This window comes from Perna viridis, chromosome 1 (genome assembly GCF_037379345.1).
Source record: "Perna viridis isolate PV_CMFRI_1.1 ecotype Kerala chromosome 1, ASM3737934v1, whole genome shotgun sequence".
Classification (NCBI taxonomy): domain Eukaryota; kingdom Metazoa; phylum Mollusca; class Bivalvia; order Mytilida; family Mytilidae; genus Perna; species Perna viridis.
Window position 1 is genome coordinate 15,140,913 of NC_142445.1, and position 21,588 is coordinate 15,162,500.

Consider the following 21,588-nt stretch of genomic DNA (forward strand, 5'->3'; position numbering starts at 1 on the left):
TAAATAATTAAATTATTTTTTGTTACAACAGACCTTACCTTAAAACCAACGGAACTCATGCTGTTAATATTTATCGAAAATCTCACTTTAAAGTTAATCAGTACATTTATAACATTATTAACAACACTGATGGAGAAACAAAAGCATTTATCCAGCATTAATGGGTTTAATATGCAAATGTTATGTAATAAAGTTATAATACAGCAAAATGTTGCTTCAGATAATCCTTTTAGAAAAGTTGATACCAAAACAAAACATACGCGATGAAGGTAAGACATACTTCGGTTTCTTGAATATAGTTATGAAAATTCAGAAAATTTCCATTAAAAATAATTTCCTGCCAGATGATTAATTGTAGATTTAAGCTTACATCTTTCCTCTTTTCAATGAATACTACATAAATTTCTCTATTTTATATATGCATTTGATTCTGTGGTTTGCTTGAGTTTTGGAAGGTATTGTGGCAGTTTAATTTTTTTTGCATTTGAGAATTTTAGTGATCGGTGTGTATCATTTTACTGTTAATTAAAAAACTGCAACTAACCGAACCACACAAACAAGTAAATATATGAAATTACAAGTAATCAAGGGAACCAAGATTCTAGCGGAAATCAAAATAGTGTAATCCAGGGACAAAGACCAGACATGGAAAACAGACAAACACAACAAAGAACATAAAGTAACTAAAATAATACATACAAAGTAACGAAAGTAAATGAACAGTTCGGACACCACTAAAAACTGGGAGCAAGGACCAGGTGCACCGGTAGCGTAAGCGTCCTCTGCTTTCCCAGAAACACCCTACGAGCTGCTCATAAAAAGTCAAGTCCGGGGTAGACAAACGAGGGCAGGAAAACTATGACCCGTTGAACAAATCAGTTTTTATGGTGCAGTGGATACACCGTAAATTATTCAAATTTAGCGTATCCATAACAACAGAAAGCATTACCTTAAAATGTAACCTTTTATTTAGTATGAAAAATGAGAACTGTTAAATCAGTTACTCAAGACCCGGGCTCAAGACTCATCGACGGAAGTGTTATTTTTTTTTCTTTTTAGATATTTATCTTGCTGCTGGTTATATTACCATTAGCATCATGCGATGTAAAATGTACAAAATTACCAGATCGACTTCGAAACTGTCTTACAACAAGAGACAGCAATTTCCAACTGTCTGATGAACAAGTCAGCACAACATGCCTTCTTGAGTATCTTTGGGAAAATAGAAAAAGATGCGACAAAGTTTCGAAGGCCACTTACAAATGGCTTTCATCACTCGTTAATAAACCAAGCAGCAGTATACTTCCCAAGAAAGCGAAAGAATACGTATCTAATAGCACGAATTCAAATTCTACCGCTGATACTTCAGGTTCGTATTCATCTAGAGAAAATGTGTCTTCGGCCAGTGCAGAATCGTTTGCGAATGCAAGCTACACTCAAAATCACACAAGAGTCGGTAGGTCTACCCCAAAAGGACCTCGTCAGAGACGCGAGTACAGAACGTTGACCGAAGAGGAAAGAAATACTTATCACCGGGCAATCAACAAACTTAAAGAAGACACGGTAAATTTAATGGCGATGTTTCCACTTTTACATCATTATGCACTAAGTCTTAAATCGTATTATAAATGATTTGCGCATGAAAAATAACGACACGTCTTTTCCTCCGCTAAGATGAACTTCATTTCGTTACTCATAAAAAAGACAAAATTACTCGTTCATACTTTATGTTAAATATTGCCGTATTAAGGTATTACCATTTACATGTGAATTTGCTTAGAAATTAAATCATGAACAGATCAAAACATTTATTTGTATTAGATTACAGTATAGCTGGTAATTGTAATTTTGCGATTTTGAGGCAAAAGAAAATATACGAAAAATTTTAGCGTTTCCAATTTAGGCGGATTATAAGTGATGCTATAAGTTCTTAAGCAGAGTGAATATTTTGCGCAATTTATGGCCGACTTCTAAAACATGCCAAAATTAGCATGCGACGAGAGTAACCTGCTATATGGTATTTACAACTCAACATGACTCCAGTGAAATAATTTCTGATGTATTAAAATTCTTTCATAGTATTTTGGTCTGTTTCAGAGTGTTCCACCTAATAAGTATGATGCTCTTGCTCAGTATCACAGTAATACAAAAGACTCGGCTCACGGAGGTGTTGCCTTTGCTGGGTGGCATAGATATTACTTGGTTTTGTACGTTTTACGCGGTTTTATTGATTGTACCAGAGTCAAGAAAATTAAATGCTGCTTAGTATTGAAGATTATTGGCGAAACCCATCTTAAAAGCTACTTTTCAAATAGAGTTTGCATAGTCTTTGCATACTATCTTATCCCTTTTATAAAGTTCATATTCAATAATAATTTAGTTAAATAAAATACACCTATATTACATTACACGATAAGGCTTTTTATTATATATTATGACATTAGGTCGATTTTAATATTTCCTTTTGAAAATGTCGAGAAATCATTTCCTACATGAAGCATTACGCGTCTAATCTAATTTCAGATATGAACGTGCTTTACAAGAAAAAGAGCCAAGTGTGATGCTGCCCTATCTTGATACTACCCTGGATATTGAAATGACAGACCCTTCTGACTCCGTTATATTTACTGATAAGTTTTTAGGAAACCCCCATGGACAAGTTACAACGGGGCCGTTCGGTCACTGGAAAGATAAAATTGAGAGATCGGTTCAAAAAACAACGCAACTGCGGGTTAAAAGAGAGGATATAGAGCAGTTTATTAAAGAAAGTTCTGATCAAGGAGAATTTGTAAGAGTATTGGAGAACGCTCATAATACCCCTCATGTCTGGGTCGGTGGTGGTATGCTTGATTTAGATAGAGCCCCGTTTGATCCCATTTTCTACATGCACCATGCATTTGTTGATTGTGTTTGGGAACTCTACCGGGAACATGCGAAGTCTAACGGAGAAAATCCAGAAAAATACCCACCTACAGATAACGATCTTCATGTCGGAAATAGATCAATGGTCAATTTACCACCTTTAAATGGTGTTAGTCTAACGAATTCGGACGGTTACAAAAATTCTTGGACACAGGTTTATTATACATGTGCTCCGTTGCCCTCTTGTAGTGATAGTCACAGAAATTGTGGATCTGATTGGCTAGAATGTGATATTTTTAGCAGTAAATGTGTATCCAAAGGGTCGGCTGCTGCATTGCCAAGTGTGACAGATAAAGACATAATCAAAGTTAAAAACATTTTATCTGATAAAACTGTTGTATCTAATGCATCCAAACCAGCAACCACCAAAGTAACAGGAGAAGAATTTTTTAAGGTTATAAAAGAAATCAAATCAGCGACTGACAATCAAACACAACCCTCAGTCTCTGTACCGATCAAACAGAAACAAAAACCCGTTTTAAAAATACCAGATTTTGTAAAAAGTTGTACTGGAAAGCCAGTAGAAAACAATTTTAGAGTTGACTGTTGTGAAGGAACAACTGAATGGTCTTTCTTACCAATCAAAGTTATTAACTTACGTCATGGAGACGTAACTTACTCGTCACATCCGGTAACGAAAAATAAAGGAAAAGATTATTCCTCTGACTTGTATTCTCTAGGCAGCCAATTAGAGTTTACGGCAAACGTTAACGAAAAATTTAGGGCTAAAAAACAAACATGCAAGCACGACGACTCAGGTCTAATGAAGATTCAAATATCATCATATGGCCTGAATTACAATGGAATATACAGAGACGTTGTGTATGTTGATAACAGACGTTCAGTTTCTACAGAAATATCTTATATCGGTGTAAAAAATCCGGGAAAAAACGTGACAGAGGTGTTTGTTACTGCTACAGATGAATGTGGTATAGCATGTCAACCAATGATTTTATCCGACAATAACCATAGTAAAAATGCACACTGTAAATACAAACATATTAAAGGGGCTTTTAAAATTACTTCGGATACACCAAAATACCACTGTGACACACCACGTGGAGCTGAGGCAATGGTATGGAGTGCTAATAGAACTAACATTCCCGTTGCCAATGATGAAAGAATTCCATTAGTATTTTACTGTGATTACAGGCGCAGCAATCCGTGGTGTAAATCACAAGAATAAAGTATACATGTTCCTTAAAAATGCCTGTTTAGTTTGCTTCATCCATTCATCTTACTCAGTTACGAAAAATGAAATGAGTAGATACAATGGACTTTATCATAGATAAGTATTTTATTTTAAATTGTCAGTAAATTCAGCATAAGCTATTTAGTGAACAACTTAATTTTTCATACAAATTCTACCTTATTCCACATATCAAATTTGTCATGGTCCTGTGAGAAGTTCCCTGGACATTTTATGTTATCTGTTAATCTCAGTGAAAGTAAGAAAATAACTCATACATTGAGCAATACCGATTTGAAACAAGTAAATCAACTGCGATTGTTGTTCAATTATCATTAAAAATTAGAAAAAAATAAATATGTTATAGTAAATGATAATCATGATAATTACAGTAAACGTATTAATTATCGTGGTTGCTAATTTTCGCATTCTCTCAAATGAACATATTCGCGAATATCAATTTTGAGATTCGTGTACATCTTATCTAGGCCGCTCATGATAGACAATTATCTGAATTGAATCTGTGGTTTATTCTGGCTATTCCAACATTCTAAAATTTATAGGTAAAATTTATAAAATCCATGTAGGAATAGCCAGAACGATTGTATAAACAAGGGATTAAGTTTGTGTATACTGTAAAAACAAAACTTTAATTGGAATTCTAAATGTGTTGGAGTTACCTGTCACATTTTTGCTGTATGTATGAAATTTTATTTGGGATCTGTAAAGGTTTCATGTGAAAATTCTTATGAATTTTAGACTTGCAAGTGTTTAGGTGTCATTTAAAGTTTTCTTTTTTAACAAATAAAAAAATAAGATTTTTTTTCACAATTTTATTAAATATTCAATATTCATGATGACAATAAGTCATTGATAATATACACTTCATAAGTACATAATATTCAAGCACTGATAACATTGTAAATAAATGAAAAAGCAGTAAATAAAGTTAAAGTACACATGATTTGTTTAAAAGAATCATACAATAAATGCATAAATAAAACATACAAAGCACAACAGCTCAAGCACTAATCAAAAGTTCACAAGTCTACTCTAGATGCAAAAGATGAGAAGCAGCGTAAGCAAACGACTGATGAGAGTTCCTGGTTCTGTAGACGAATCTTTAGTGTTGTCAGTCTGGAGTCGATCTCTCGGTATTTGCGTTTTCTTGGGACACCTTTACCATCGGCTTGGTACTGGAGCAAGGTGCAGGCATGGACGGCTTCTTCGTTTGTTTATTAATTAATTGAATTTAATTTTCAGTCTCTATCTTCTTTCCAATATTTCAACATTTTAAGTCTATATTTTATATGTTTATTACCATGAAAAAAGTTATAAATTTGGCAAAAATAGCCCCACATTTCTCTAAAACACATTATAATTTTGCTAATAAAATGTTTAAATCCAATGTTGAATCCCAAATTTACCTGTAAAATTAATTAGGCAATAATAACTAGAACAACAAAACCTACTAAAACAACATCCATTGTTCTCTGCATGTAGGAATATCCAGAATATATATTTTTAAAATGTTGGAATAGCTAGAAGACACCGAATCTGTTAAGGGAGGTTTTTATCTTTGCTACGAGTTGAACCTATAATGTATGTAAATTTCAACTGTCAAATTGAGTTATCAGCGTAAAAACGTAATAAATTACTTTAATTCTTATCAAAACATGTCGTGAAAAGAAAAACTCGACAAATCTCCCGCTTTGAAGACATTTTGAGAGAGAGAGAGAGATCTCCCGCTCTAGAATTTTTTAAAGTAAACACCTACGGTAAATATGAATATTACAATAAAACAACTGAATCAAGCAAACAACCTATGATGTATGATTGTACGTATTTCTGTATAACAACATGTACTAAAATAGGGTATTAATGGAGCATAAGATGATACCCCGCTACGCGTTGGTTGAAAAAAGTGGATAACAAAATTTTCAAAATTGCCTTACTCAAAAACTGCTGAAAATTGAACTTAACCTTTATTTTATAGTATTAAACAACTTTACAAAGTTCCAAAATTATTCATTGATCTGTTCTCAAGTTGTAATATGGGAAACGTCGGGTGACGTACCAACGGACGGACACGCAACTTTTCAGAGGGTAACACATAATTTCCCGCCACTTCGTTTGGCGGGGTATAATATATGTTAATAAATATGTAATTTCATATTGGCCCTGTTACAGGTTTGAGGTCTGTCATACTGGTCGAGGCGGTCGTATTGGTCCCGAGGCATCGCCAATACGACCGTCGAGGCCAATATGATTGACCGAAACCTATAACAGGGCCAATATGAAATTACATATTTATTGACAGTTTGATTAACCAACTCAACTAGATGATTTGTAGAACAGTTGTTTTCGTGTTTCACAAAGAACATGTAGGTTTATTTGCATTAATCAGTCTTAGATATCATTTATATATATAAATGGAAGATATTTATGTGTTTCTGCAGCTTTTAGTTCTGGTGATCAAAGTTTATGAAATCCAATTCTAACTCAAAATGGCGGTGTCAAAGGACCGGAAGTTACGATGCCGTATTGGCCCAGGTTAGATCCATATTGGCCCTCTTTTTTGATATTGGCCCCGTATAGATGCCCGGTTTGAATTCATATCAATTGGTCAGTTTTTGACATATTTTAACGTATTATAGGTAGTTGGTTAATAAAGATATCATATTCATGGAAATAATGACTTTTGAATAAAGTGCAGCGGACGGCTCAGGATATTTATAACTTTAATGGGCGTAGAGGGTATGCAGCTATAATTTATTTCAATCGAAATATTATAAATCAATGTAGTGTTTGAATATCATTCTTTCCTGATTGAAAAGTAGTAGAGCTTTCTGCTATTTTGAATTAATTAGAAGAGGGGTCAAAGATCAATCGACCCTAATACACTTTTATAGGTAATTTAAATGAAACCGTGCATTGTAGGTATTGGAAAACAAGTAACATGTAAAGATTCCATGTATAGAATTTCAAAAATGTGAAAAAAATCCGACAAAAGTTACCTATTCAATCACTGAAAAAATGCCCCTAAAATTGGTTGCATTAAAGTGCATTTTCAATGATTAAGGTCTAGAGATAATGAAATATGAGTGACCATATTTAAATATTCTGTACTGAATAACAAATAAAATAAGCACAACGTTCTCAATTCGATCTGGAACATCCGCCTTGCAAAATGAGGTTGAAGTGGCATTTTTTTTTTTACATATTTAAACTATTTATTCTACTAAAATTGTATGATACGGAAATGTCTCCGTAAAAGTTGTCTAGTTTCCGGGTTTTAGGTTACAGACCACCGATTGCATCATCAATTTGGAACGTACAAAAAAGTCCTACGCCAAGGTACAAAGTAGCCCCTTTAGCATGCCATTATAAAAAAAAGTTCACAATATTTTTAAATGAATGAACTTTTCTCAAAAAGGGAATTTTATTCTAATAATTTTGAGCCCAAAGTATGCCGCCTCAAACTTGAATAAAGTAATTTGGTGGTACTTCTAAATAAAGAATTTTTAGGAAATCCCCAGGCTATTTATAGGGTAGATGAGTTCCGAGTGTCAGTGCTGCACTGCAAAGTAGTAAAGGTGTAAAACCACTGTTAAAAGTCCCATTACTTTCTATGTTGAATTAAGCAATTTTCAAGGTCCCAATCTTTTTTTAAAGTTTGTTAAAATGAACTTTAACAGGTTTTATCATAGAGGGGACCCTTTAAAGACTCTCTCATAAAATTTGCATCATACCTTTAATGGCTTCTAAGAAAGAACGGTGAAGTGAAAGTAGACAGGTACTAAAAATACTACTTTCCTTTTGGAAATTTGACAAATCAATGGGCTTAAGATCTAGACTCTGACAAATTATTCTCTACATCAGAGTTCAAAACTGTTGTACTCAGTGTGTACCTGACATGATAAGCTTTCAGATGATACCAAGTTTGCATATACTGGCTAAATCACAAAAAATATACAATGCATCCTAAGAACTACTTTGTTTTTTACGGACTACTTTCTGGTATGTGCAGGCGACTGGTTCCCCTTAATAGTGGTATTATACCTAAAGCCCTTCTAAAATTTTGAGTGACATAGAAGAACATGTGTATGTTTCAGGTGATATATGGTTTTGGTTAGGTTAAACTTAAGATAAACTACTGAGGATCTCCTGAAAATGAACAAATTAACATAGAGAGTGATGGGAATCTGAATTAGTGGTTTATAGCCTTTACAAACACTTGCAAAGTATCGAGTATACTTTACGTTTCGGTGAAAAGGCTTCAGGTTTTGATATATATTTTTGTACATACAAAAATCATACAGTTCCATAGTTTTTTGGGTTTTTTTGTTTGGGTTTTTGCATTTTTCTTTATATACTTGGGCTTCAAACAAAACCTTAAAAATTTAACAATGAATCAGGGATTCTAAAAAACTAATGCGACTGGGAGTTCATGACAAGGCTGGATTTCGTAATAAATTTTATAATAGTACATAAACTGTGAACTTTGAAGGATGTGCATTCACGTGCATGTATGTTGTCACAATATTTATGACTTATGATGTTGTTCGCCATTATTTTAACTATGCACCGGGCTATGTAATGCAATTTCCTCTGCAGGGGCGGATCCAGACACTTTGAACAAGAGGGGTGCCAGCCGTCGTTCCTCAGACAAAAGGGGGTGCTAGGACGTTATTTACTTTTTTTTCAATTTTACACATGAAAATGACAATTTTTTCAATAAAAAGGGGTGCCAACCTCCTGCACCCCTGCTGGATCCATCACTTTAATGAACCGATTAAACTAAACAAGAATATAGAATATTAGTTAAAAGGAAAATCATTGTGAAGGGCAGGAGCAGATGAAAAATATTAGGAAAAGAGAAGGGCTCTGAGCAAGACGTTTATAAACAAGTGGTACAAACTAATTTGCTATTTACTGTTTTTAAGTTGTTATACACTGCAAACATACATGTACAGAGCAGTTGTAGTATGTGATTTGTGCTACAATAAAGTATTGTTACCTCTGTTGTCATTCTCTGACAAGGTAGAAAAGTTGTTGTGAACATGTACGATGTCATTATTTCAATGTTTGGGCAGCCAATCACGTCTGTCTGCTTCACGTAAAGAAAGAATAAGTAAGCCTCTTCATGGTTCACTTGTCGAACTGATTGTTTATAATCTACAAAAATGAACTGAATCTTGGATTTATCACAACTGTAAAAGCATTTGAGCTAGCCAAGGAATACGGTCCTGTCACCTCCCTTCAAGCAAAGGTACAAAAGATGCTGTAAAAGCCACTCTTGGAAACTTTTGATCGGTCTATATGATAGTAAAGGCCGATTTTATTTGAAATAATCCATTTACAAAAAAACTTTGTAAAGTTCTTTTTCACCGTCACATACTAGATCATGACTGTTTTTGTATTTATGGTGCTTTGTCTCAAATATAGATATCCTGTTCTTTGTTCAAATTTCCTCAAAATGAACATTGTTTGGTGCGCAATTATTGACTGACAGAATAAAAATTTGTCAAACTATAATCTATCTGCTTGAAGAGCACTTAAAATATTGATTATGTAAAAAAGGGGAGTTACATTGTATAATATCCATGCTTTTTCTGTTGTACCAACAGTTCGGAAACAGGACAGGTTGTCCGGGAATTATTTCGTATTTTACAATTTAAGTATAATGATAGTTAAAATATGTGAAAAATTGCAGCATCAAACTCATTTTGCAAAGCTCATGTTGCCGATTGAATGGAGAACGTTGTGTTTATTTTATCTTTTATTAAGAACAGAATGTTTATATGTTCATTGTAATATTCTATGGTGTCTTATTATCTCTTAATCATTGAAAATGCACTAAAATGCATCTAATTTTAGAGGCAATTTGTTCAGTAATAAATTGTCAACTTTTATTGGGAAAAAAGTTCTTTTTAAAATTTTTGAAATTCTTTGCATGTGATCGTTATATGTTACCGTTTTCTAACACCTACAATGAACGTTTTCACTTAAATTACTCATCAAAGTGCATTGGCTTCGATTGATCTTTGACTCCTTTTCTTATAAATGCAAAATAGAAGAAAACGCAACCATGTTTCAGTTGGAAAAGAATGATATTCAAAAACTTAATTGATTTGTCTTAACATAAAATATAGCCGTATACCCTCTACGCCCATTAAACTCGAAAACTAAAGTACTTTTTGATACCTGCCCGTAGCACTTATACAGGTAAATGTAACATCCATAACGTGTTATAGAATGTGGCGTTAGGATATTATATTACTTTGCTTGGAAGCCATTGTATTTAAAACTGATCAGAACAAAGTATGTTATATTTATAGCACTATCTTACAAGTCATTCAAATTGAGTCCGTAGGGAGAGAAGTCTATTTGGATAACGAGGAAGGCGGTGCTGTAAATGAATTGACAACACCCATTTATCGATAATTGAACAATTAGAGATATACATGCACGGGTTGCTCACGAGATGGCATTTTCGTCAGAAGCGGAATTGTCCATGTAATGAGATTGGATATTGCATGGCTGTTTTCCAATTGAGTAGTATGGGAACATGTGACCTTTCATGCAATATTATACAGTTATTAAATGGGTTGGATGCAATAGACCAGAATATTTGTCCTGAGGTACTGAGAATGATCAAGTGTTCTATTGCAATAAATACACTTGATCATTCTCAGTACCAAAGGACAAATGTTCTGGTCTATTGCATCCAACCCATTTAATAACTATTTTATTACCTAATTTGTCTATAAGATATAATTAAGAATGGAATTTGGGAATATGTCAAAGAGACAACCATTCGACCAGGAATAGAAAATTGACCGCTCCATGTTTACGAATTTGCAGGCGAGAGTCACATCTACGTTTTTACACACGAGTTTTTTTGTGTGTAAATTCCAATTCAATGAAGCGCTTAAAAAAGTTCAACCAATCAAAAGGTTTAGATAAAGGTCATTATGGGGTCAGTGCAATAGACTCCTCAAGGAGCACCGTGCAATAGTACATCGACAGTGCAATAGATCGCCCTGTCCTGAACAAATTTTGAAAATAGAGAAAAAACATGTGTATATTTAATAAACAAGATAAAACCTTATAATTAGGTAATAACATTTAATATATCTCGTTAGAGCACATTTGGCCTTCCTCTTATATTCATTTAGGAAAAAGAACAAAGAAAAAATCTCAATTCATGTGACACTTTTAATTACTTCAGAGGTAAAAAAAGGAAACAATTTTCATGCTAATTAAAATAGGAGAAATAATCTTATTTTCTATAGTAATATCAACAGAAATCAATTAAACAAATACAAAAAAATGAGCACATCGTTAAAATTTTCATCAAAACATCACGTTTAAAGATTGTAAAAGATTCTCACCGAGTGGATTGTGAATGCATAAATATAAATTTCAATCAGATCAGATTAAGTTTAGGGCTTATACACAAGATTTTACAAATACGATGGTAGATCTTGTCAGAGCTCTTGTTGTTGCTTTATGGTTGCACTTTTGTACGGGAAACCAACTTCAAGCCAAAAGACTTCAGAATTTGACTAACAAGTACCATTTGACAAATTCTTTAGTAACATTAACCACAACATCTTTATCTGAATGTATAATGGTTTGTTTGTATGAGAAATCATGCATGTCATTCTTCCATAACATGGATACCTTGGAGTGTATAATCCATTCTTACCCTTTTCTCTTCACTCAGCCACCCGAGACAGCAAATGGAACGAATTTCTATAGAACTGCTGGCGGTAAGTAATTCTGTCTAATGAATTTGTTTGTTCCTTAAATAATTTAAATTTTTTTTCTTTACATGGATATTGAATCTTACTTCAGGTAAGAATGGAAAGTTAAATAATTTCGAGAAAAATCGGCTGCAGAAGAATAAGAAAAAAAATAATTGGAGAGGTGAGGCTGTTCATTTATCACATTTTAATGGTAATAAAAGGATGCCAGTATGACATCTAGATAAATTGAAATTATTCAAACCTTTAATTTAAGTAATGTCAATCAAAATCAATAAACGATTGTTTACTTTGTAACATCTGGGTCATGGTGGGTTAAATTAGTTCTCCTTGTTTGTAAATTCCGTTATGATATTTGTTACTTATTCTTCGTCTTTTATTTTGTTTTCTATAACCTATTGGTGATTTCGACTTTAAATTTTCATTTTTTTTCGTATCGACACCCTCTCGTTTTTGTTTTACTAGGAAATACCCACTGAATGTAAATCAGTTTATAAGTCGAAGTGCCGAAATTCTGAGTTTTACAAAAATTAAACCTATAATTCAATGGGACAAACTTGCCATCTACTTGGGGTACACCATGCACACTTCGTCGTATTCAAACAAGTATATCACTTTTTAAAACCTACTATGAATGATGCTACAACTGACCTTTTTAACACCTTTATATTCATTACCCTAACGTGAAACTAAATACGTAAATTTACGATAAAAAATTATTATTTTACCTTTCCAATGATTAATTTTTAATTTTGGACGTTAACAAACCTATAGCATCTTCTATGGTGTTTAAATATCACAGCCTGTCTTGTTCGCTCTCGAGCACAACAACGTCCGATTAAATAACTATGGAAGTCTATTTCTGTCATCAAAATAAAAAAAGGCGCGATAATTGGTGTATTTTGTCGACATAAATGACAATTTCATCCCAAAATTTTTCGTGATACTTAAGATAATTTTGTCGACCGTTCGAGTTAATTATCACGACTTATAGAGAGTCATGCCAATATGTAGCTTCGAAATAAATATTTTCGCGATAGCTTTCTTCTTATGGAAGTGTATAAGGGTCGGAAGCGTATAGACATCTTTATTATGGAACTGTATAAGGGTCATTACGGAAGCGTATATGTATCTTTTTTATGGATAACTCGACTGTCTTTGTGGATATAAACCACTAAAATCCCGAAAACTCTTTCGTAACACACTGTTAGCCAATCATTTCACGATATGAGTGACGCTGACCATCAGCTGACTGTGCCTATACTTGGTTTAATTTTCGTTTTCGTCCTAACATATATACTCAATACTGTTTGCTCTCATATATATGGTATTTATGTTAAAGGACGGACTGAAGGGTTTCTTAACGCCATTGGCTGTCATTTGGGGTCTCTCATGAACGGTGTAAAGCATCGAAGCGTTTATAAAGTCCTCCGGCAAAGTCATACATTAAATACATTATCACGTGATTTAGCGTTGATCTGTAACCTAGTGATCCAATTTGAGATCTGCATGATACAGATTGTACAGCTTTTGCTGAATCGTTCACCCTGCCAAATACGTTTTCGATAAAATCAACACTTTCCAGTGCATGTAAGACATATAGGTAGTTACATATTGTAACTTATCAGTGTCTGCCAGTCAATTGATGAGAAAGGCCATGTTTCCGATCACCATTCTAAAATTTTGTAGGGTCGGTCGGTCGGTAGATTTTTATTTTTTTATTCAAAATTTTAAAAATGAAATAAAGTTATAGTCACACAAATGATTTATATATATTTAACTCCTTGGTGACACCAAATTCAGAATACAATGAAAACCAAATATGCAAAGACTAAACATGTAAAAGACTTAGTCCACAGCATAATTCGTTTTGAAATTCGACGCTTGAGATATATATTTTTTTTATTTTGACGGTGGTTGTCAATCAAAAATATCTCCAGTGCCGAAGCGCAAAAGGAATTATCCACGACGAAGATCGCACTCACAGCACGTCTGTTTACAATCGATTCTAAATATATTCAATCGGTATTTCTAACTAGAGTAGAAAAAAATATCTTAGGCTTTTTCTTTTGAAAGACAATCGGCAAACGTTGACTTGGGTTGGGTTATGGAGGAATGGAATGGCGACCTCTTACATTGTAGGAATAGTCTATATAAATAATATTAGGTTTAAGTTATGGGTTTTCAAAAGTGTTTTTTTTTCAAATTATTAAATATTTTTTCAATGGAAAAAATGCTCATAAAGCAGTCCAGGAGGTAGGTAGATTCTTCAAACTGCAATTTATTAAGAACACAAATTGAATATGGCCGAAATTTCGTCACGTTTTGCTGGGGGTCCAAGTTTAAATATGACCTTCCTTTTACATATATTTAGGAGTTTATGTTTCATACACGTACGCGTATATCATGTTTATAAACTTTTCGACGTCTAATTGCATAACACATGATGAATCTGTTGAAGTAGTTCAGTTAGCTGTCCATTACTGTAATATGAAGTTTCGGAGACATAATACGTATATAGGTTATACATTGTGTATGTACACGTAAAAGTACAGTATACATGTAAGTATATTCCCGAGGCTCCAATGATTATTTTAACTATGTATGTATATATCAGATTGCATGTACAGGTATTGATATACCACAATGTAATAAAAACAACATTTTTGATAATTTTTGTAAAGTATTAAAAATAAATGTCTACTCTTTTTTCTTATATTTGCATATAATATGGATGGATCGCTTCTCTGGTAAAAGGATGAGGGTTTTATTAAGTATCAAGACATTAATACTACACACGTGAAATACTAAATTTTGTTAAATTGTGAAGATTTATAGGATTTAATGAAATTTAGCCTAAAAAAGTTAATGACAGTGTTGTGAAGTGCCGAATGTACATATATGTTATGCTGGTTCTGAAACCAAATGATACTGGCAGTGTCTCTCCAAGGAAACATTTTACAGGCTACAAATGTATATAACTATTTAGAAGTTGATAAAATTGTTTGATACAAGATTTAGTTGAAATATTGATTTTTAAGTCTTAACTATAATCCAGTATCGATGGGGTTAGACATAATAGATGTAAATTCTTAGCAAATCACACACTGCTAATTTGGCCCTAAAGAAGATGTAATTGACAGGCTGTTTAGGGTATTGAAAATGGAGTATTTTTAAACCCCGAATTTTCCTATAATATATATGTATATACTTAATATAATAGTGTCGCCACAAAATATTGCGGTCGTATATTGGTATGGTGATGACAGCGACGTCATCGTCGGCGGCATCCGTGTCGTCGTCGTCGTCGTCAGTATTCACTTGGTTTTTTTCTCCGATAACCTTAAAGTTATTGTTTATCAATAATACTATGGTTGATCAATTGTTAAGAAATTTTGATATTAACTACTATAGGAATGCTCCTTTTTACCTTTTGGCCCCTGCCATTTTAAAATTAGGGTCATCCATGTAACCGACAGATACCACACTGTTGGTTTCTGTTTAATTTAAAAAATAAATAAATAAATAAAATAACTGAGAGTCCAGAATTTTCCTAAGCTAATCTACATAAAGTGAAATGTACAATGCAAACACGTTCACCTTACCAGTGCACCTGGTCCATGCTCTCAGTTTTAAGTGGAGTCCGAGTTGCTCATTTACTTTTGTTACGTTGCATGTATTGTCTCAGATACTTTATGTTCTTGTTGTGTTGTCTATTTTCCATGTTTGGTCTTTATCCTTGGATTACATTCTTTCGCTAGAATCTTGGTTCCCTCTATTACTCTTTCAAGACAAAACGTATTTATGTTCAAATTTGCTCTTCACGGAATATCAGTCTGCGTCCATACTTGCCCCTCGGGCAATACCAGTCAGTGTCCCCACTTGTTTTACAAACAAAAGAAATATTATATTACGTTTTCAATATTATATTGCCAAAAGTTTTACAAAATATCCCCATGTCATATTTTGTACTATTTCTAGTTTATAAATATTTCTAGTTTTTCTAAAGATTACCCGAATGAACATACTTTATAATTTTAATGTAAAAACATAGGTCACCCAACTCGATTATGAGATAATTGAGTTATTAAAGCTGATAGCATTTTTACATCATTTCAAACACTATTAGACTATAAGAAATATATACATCTGTATGGTTTTTCAGGATGACAGAAAAGAACGCTCGGTGTAATAGGTTTGATCTACCTTAATAAATACGCAACAGTTTTGTCCATAGAAGCCAAATTCCCATAGGGGCCACAACTTAAAGAAATGACATTAAGGGCAATATACATGTATAATACCGTAGTGATTATGCTCGTCAAATATAACATTCATCTGACATCCCATCAACAAAAAAATTAGTATGTGACATATATATATTCAAAATTTGTAATGAAATTATACCAGCACTAAAAAGGTGTTCATTTAAAAAAATGTTACGATTTCAATCTAAATTAGTAATGACGACAACAAGCTGATATCGAAATCAGACGACAGGAACTGTTTTTTTTTTCACGTTATCCAAAGAAAAAAATCTTACAAAAAACTTCGGAGTTAGTTGTGATAAACTACAGTGGGCATCAAATTATCATAATTTTGATAAATCATGCACATAAATTGAAACGAAACACAAACTGATGTTTCGTCAATTATATTTCCTACTTCTTATTTTTTTTATTTTATTAAATGTGTTTAGTTCACGTCTATTTATTTAGAGAAAGAAAGATGCCCGGATGCTAATGGCTTTTTATACAACAGATTGCTTGACTTTTGTTTTATGGGCAAAGTTACTCAGATAGATTTTCCGTTACATAAAAGGGACGGCCAGTTACTTGGAGGGGAGCTAGTAAGGATTGATTCTCAGAAAAAAAAGAGTCGTTTATTATGGCAATGGGACAGCAAGTTTTTTAAACATGCTTTTAAAAAGAGTTAAGCTTCTATTGTATTGAAGAGTAATCAAGGAAACCAAGATACGAGCGGAAATCAAAATCGCAATACTTTTGATGTCATCGCATCCATAATATAAGGTATTTGCAGTACCTTGTCTGCGTGTACGTATCCAGTATTCCTCTTTTTTTTCCCACGGTAAAGGTATTGCCAAGACAGGTCTTTCGTTGGAGGGTTTATTTTTTTTCTAGAAATACGAACTTTTATAGGGAGGATTGATTAAAGGAATAAATTAATGTTTTTTCTTGAAATGATTGTCTTTTCATTGTAAAATTAACTACCTGTATGTTCAAGTGTGTTTATCGACTAAGTGAAATGTGAGACGCAAATTCGTTTCTTGCATTTTTAAATTTTTTTATGCTCGTTTGTTTGCTAATCTTACTGATATTCAAGTTGTTTTGCTAACGCTATAATTACAAATACCTACTATCAAAGTTAATAGCATCATATATCTACTATCAAAGTTAATAGTATCATTTGTATTAAATTTTCAGAAGTACACCAAAAATCTATATTGCTTTTTGAAGCATTTTATTTTTATAGTACTTTTTTTATATAATAACTTATTATCCCTATCAAAACACATATTGCACAATCAGTTTCGTTTTGACACCCAGCAGCGGAAAGTTTGTGTGCATCCAGGGCACCAACAATATTGACCCTCTCGTAAAATGAACGTTTGATGATGGAACTATAATGACTTATTTTAACTGGGATGTAGGAAACGGACAACCGGATGGAAATGCTGCCAACCTGATGCTTTTTGAGACCGGTTGGCATGATACAAAAGACCACTACAACCAATCTAAATGCATCTGTGTGTGAAAAATTATTTTCAAAATTGCTCTCGTATGTTTAATATTGTATTTTATATCCGGTAATTTTCGATTGAAACAATTACTCGGTTCATTGCTGATAATTTTCCACAAAAATATAAAACAGAAACCAAGTTATTTTGAAATTAAAAAAAAAGTATGAGAATTGACAAAGAAGGTTTAGTCCTATCGAAACAAAATTTCGTGAGCAATTTAGTTAAAACTAATGATAACTTTGCAACTATAAAAGTTAACTGTCATATTAAAAGGATGTGTGATGTAATGGGAAAATATAGATAATTAAATTGCTTACCTAAAACTGAACAGGGATTATGGCTAAAAACCACTAGTTCCACTTCCCATAGGCTTCTATGCTAATTTCACAATATTCAATGGCTTCTCTGGACTTTACCTTAACTTTAACCTGCAGAGGACTATATATCAGCATGATTCTACATATGTCAGCTCACAATCCTCAGAATGGCATGTGGGGTTAGCAGACTTGCAGTGCAGTACTGGTCACCGGAAGTGAAGTGTCTATAAATAGCATGGGAAATCCCAGTGTTTTCACAAGATAGGGGTATATTTAGAAATCATTATGGAGATTAGGCTTTTCACCTATAAAATGTACAGAAATGTTTTTCCTTTCAGAAACTGTTTAAATTTTTTAAATGAGATGAGAACTTTTTTTCACAGCACTATGAGGAACAGGGGTAATTTCTGCGTAGGACTATTTTTGTGTTGCGTACGTTCCAAATGCTCATTGGTTGAATTGGTGGTCTGTAACCTAAACAGTCACTTTTTGTCTTAGAAAAAATAAATAACTATACAGGTATCTTCCTACACACATACTGAATGCATTTGCAAAGTTTCAGTGAAATGTAACAAGCACTTTTTTAAATATTTGATTTTTAAATATAGGGTAACCAAGTTGCGCGAGCAAAAAAGTGACAATATTCTACCATACTTAAATGCATTAAATATTTGCAAAGAACTTTTTCTGACTTTTCAAAAAAAAAAAAAATCAATCACAACTTGTTTTTTAACAATATTAATAAAGAGATAGTCTTTAAAAGTAGTCATTTTCTGAAAAATTGGTCTATTTTTAAAAAATTATTTCTGACATGCCTCCCCCTTTTTCTTGATCACATGTCAAAAACCCTAAATCTTTAAATTTCCGCAAAAGGTGACATCTTTGGCTTTAAATTTGTAAATATAGTGTTTTCACAATAAAACATGACAAGTAAAGGGCACCTAAAGCAAAAAAAGTACTCAAAAATGCATTTTCCATGTTGCCATAGGGAAATGCTTATATGTCCTGAACCGCAGAAATGAAAGTGAGTTTTTCCTCATTTCTAATCAAATTTTTGCTCAAATTTACACACGACTTGATTTCAAGTGCTGATTACCACCATATTTAAGTAAATATAGCCCTCAAAGTTTAATATTTGATAATTTTACTAAATTTTCTACACTTTTCACAAGATAGGGCATAAAATTCAGCCAAAAAGACCAATTTTCCATAATTTGGATCTATAACTTAAAAAAATGCATATTTTGATGGATTTTTGTAGTGTATTCCTCTCATAGCAAAGTTTACAAGATCTTCAAGTAGTTTAAAGCTATTCCAAGAAACTTATCATTTTGCCATGGCCTCAGCTTAAGGCTAAAAACCACTAATTCCACTTCCCATAGGCTTCTATGCTAATTTCACAATATTCAATGGCTTCTCTGGACTTTACCTTAACTTTAACCTGCAGAGGACTATATATCAGCATGATTCTACATATGTCAGCTCACAATCCTCAGAATGGCATGTGGGGTTAGCAGACTTGCAGTGCAGTACTGGTCACCGGAAGTGAAGGGTCTATAAATAGCATGGGAAATCCCAGTGTTTTCACAAGATAGGGGTATATTTAGAAATCATTATGGAGATTAGGCTTTTCACCTATAAAATGTACAGAAATGTTTTTCCTTTCAGAAACTGTTTAAATTTTTTAAATGAGATGAGAACCTTTTTCACAGCACTATGAGGTACAGGGATAATTTCTGCGTAGGACTATTTTTGCGTACGTTCCAAATACTCATTGGTTGAATTGGTGGTCTGTAACCTAAAATGCGATGTTTTATTTTCGAAAAGCGTTTTTGCTGTAATCTTCGATCGAAGTGGAAACTTGTCGACGAAAGAAATCATTGAAAAATAAGATAGATGGAACAAGATCAAAGAGAGTCAAATAAAAAGTAAAACAGCAATACAGCAATAAGGAAAAAGATGTGAAAAAGAGTATGAAGAAAAATAAGAAACAGTTGTTCGAAAATTTCAACTGATGCTGAAACAACAGCCAGTAAAAGAAAATTAATGACATTACCAAAAGTCCTAGCAAAAATAAAACAGTAGAAATTGGGCATGTAAAATAGAGTGGAATACGTCTGATAAAAACAAGCCTAGTAAAATCAAGATTGCAAGAACATTTAAACGAAATTCTCAACAGGCCTGAACAACCAGAACCAGCTGAAATATATACCACTGGGTATAACACGGACTACAACAATATCCAAAATTCTTCAAAAAAAAAAAAAAAAAACCCAAAAAAACAGCATCTTAAGAATAACAGGAGATGTGAACAAACAATTAAGAAAAAGAAAATCTAGTTTAAGAGAAGGAATGGGCACAACTGAACAATCTGCATTCTTAGAAACATACCTGAGCAAATTGTTGAATGGAACCGATACGTCTTGCCATCGATTTTGAGAAAGCATTCGACAGAGTTTCCAAGAAACTCTTTAAAAATATAAGACACTATGGCATCCCTGAAAATACGTACTAGTTTTGTAAAATGCATTTACCATGGCTGTAGTAACATCCAATTGAAAATCAGATTGGTTCAAGATCAAATCTGGAGCAAAAAAAGGGCTGCAATAGGTCCGGCCTCCTGGTCCTTATAATAATAGACTGAGTTATGTGAAGATCAATATTAGAAAACAATACAGGAATCCGATTGAAGTTCATCACAAAATCAGACGATTTAGATTATGCAGACGACACCGCTTTACTATCAAGCATAACAGAGCAGTTACAAAGAAAATTTATCGATGTAAGCAGTCAAGCCCAATCTAAATCAATGCTGTAAAAACCAAAGTGATGAGACACAATGCAAACACCAATCAGCCAATAATTAGCGCAAACCAAAAGGATATAGAAGATGTCAAAGTATTTACATACTTAGCAGCAATACTAACAAACACAGGATATACCAATGGAGGCATTATAATGAGAATTGACCTCACAAGATCTACCTACCACAATTTAATTACTATTTGGAACAACAGTCAAATCTCAAAAAGAATTAAATTAGGTCTTTTATATTTCAACGTCCTATCTCGAAACTTAAAAAATGACACAAAATGATAAAAACATAGTAGACATTTTTCTGCATAAGAGCTTGAGGAGTATACTAAAGATTTCTGGCCAAAGACTGTTGCAAATGAGTAGGTGAGAAGGAAAGTAGAAGTGTAAAAGATAAGCTTCACCATCAAACGGAGAAAGTTGAAATGGTTAGGTCATGTATTAAGGATGTACAACACCAGGCATGCAAAGATAGCCATCACATGGACATCAGATGGTATACGAATGAGAGGCCGGTGTACAGAATTCCGAAGAAGAACATACTGTATACCGTGAAATTTTTGCGCAGTTTTTTTCCGCTGTTTTCGCACCAAGATCCGTAACGTGAAAAATAAACTGTCGCAAATGTTTTCTTCGAAGAACATTATAATACAATTTGATGAACGATGGCGAATTAAAATTGCGACAAAGCAGATTGATAGCATATTGAAACCGCGAAAAAAAGACTACGCTAAAACTTCCAGGTTTACAGTAGGAAAAGGAAAGACAAGATATTGGGTTTCAGTTATGGACAGATGCAAGTAAAAGTGGCAA

At 33.2% G+C, this 21,588-nt stretch overlaps 1 protein-coding gene across 1 annotated transcript; it reads left to right on the forward strand.

Moving 5' to 3' along the window:
* The first annotated feature begins 224 nt into the window (after positions 1 to 224).
* LOC148627410 (uncharacterized) lies at positions 225 to 4,468 on the forward strand. The gene is made up of 4 exons (XM_088572605.1): positions 225 to 269; positions 1,060 to 1,563; positions 2,098 to 2,207; positions 2,524 to 4,468. The coding sequence occupies exons 1-4, from the start codon at positions 264 to 266 to the stop codon at positions 4,106 to 4,108; spliced, it is 2,205 nt and encodes a 734-aa protein (XP_088428731.1). The 5' UTR covers positions 225 to 263; the 3' UTR covers positions 4,109 to 4,468.
* The last annotated feature ends 17,120 nt before the right edge of the window (positions 4,469 to 21,588 follow it).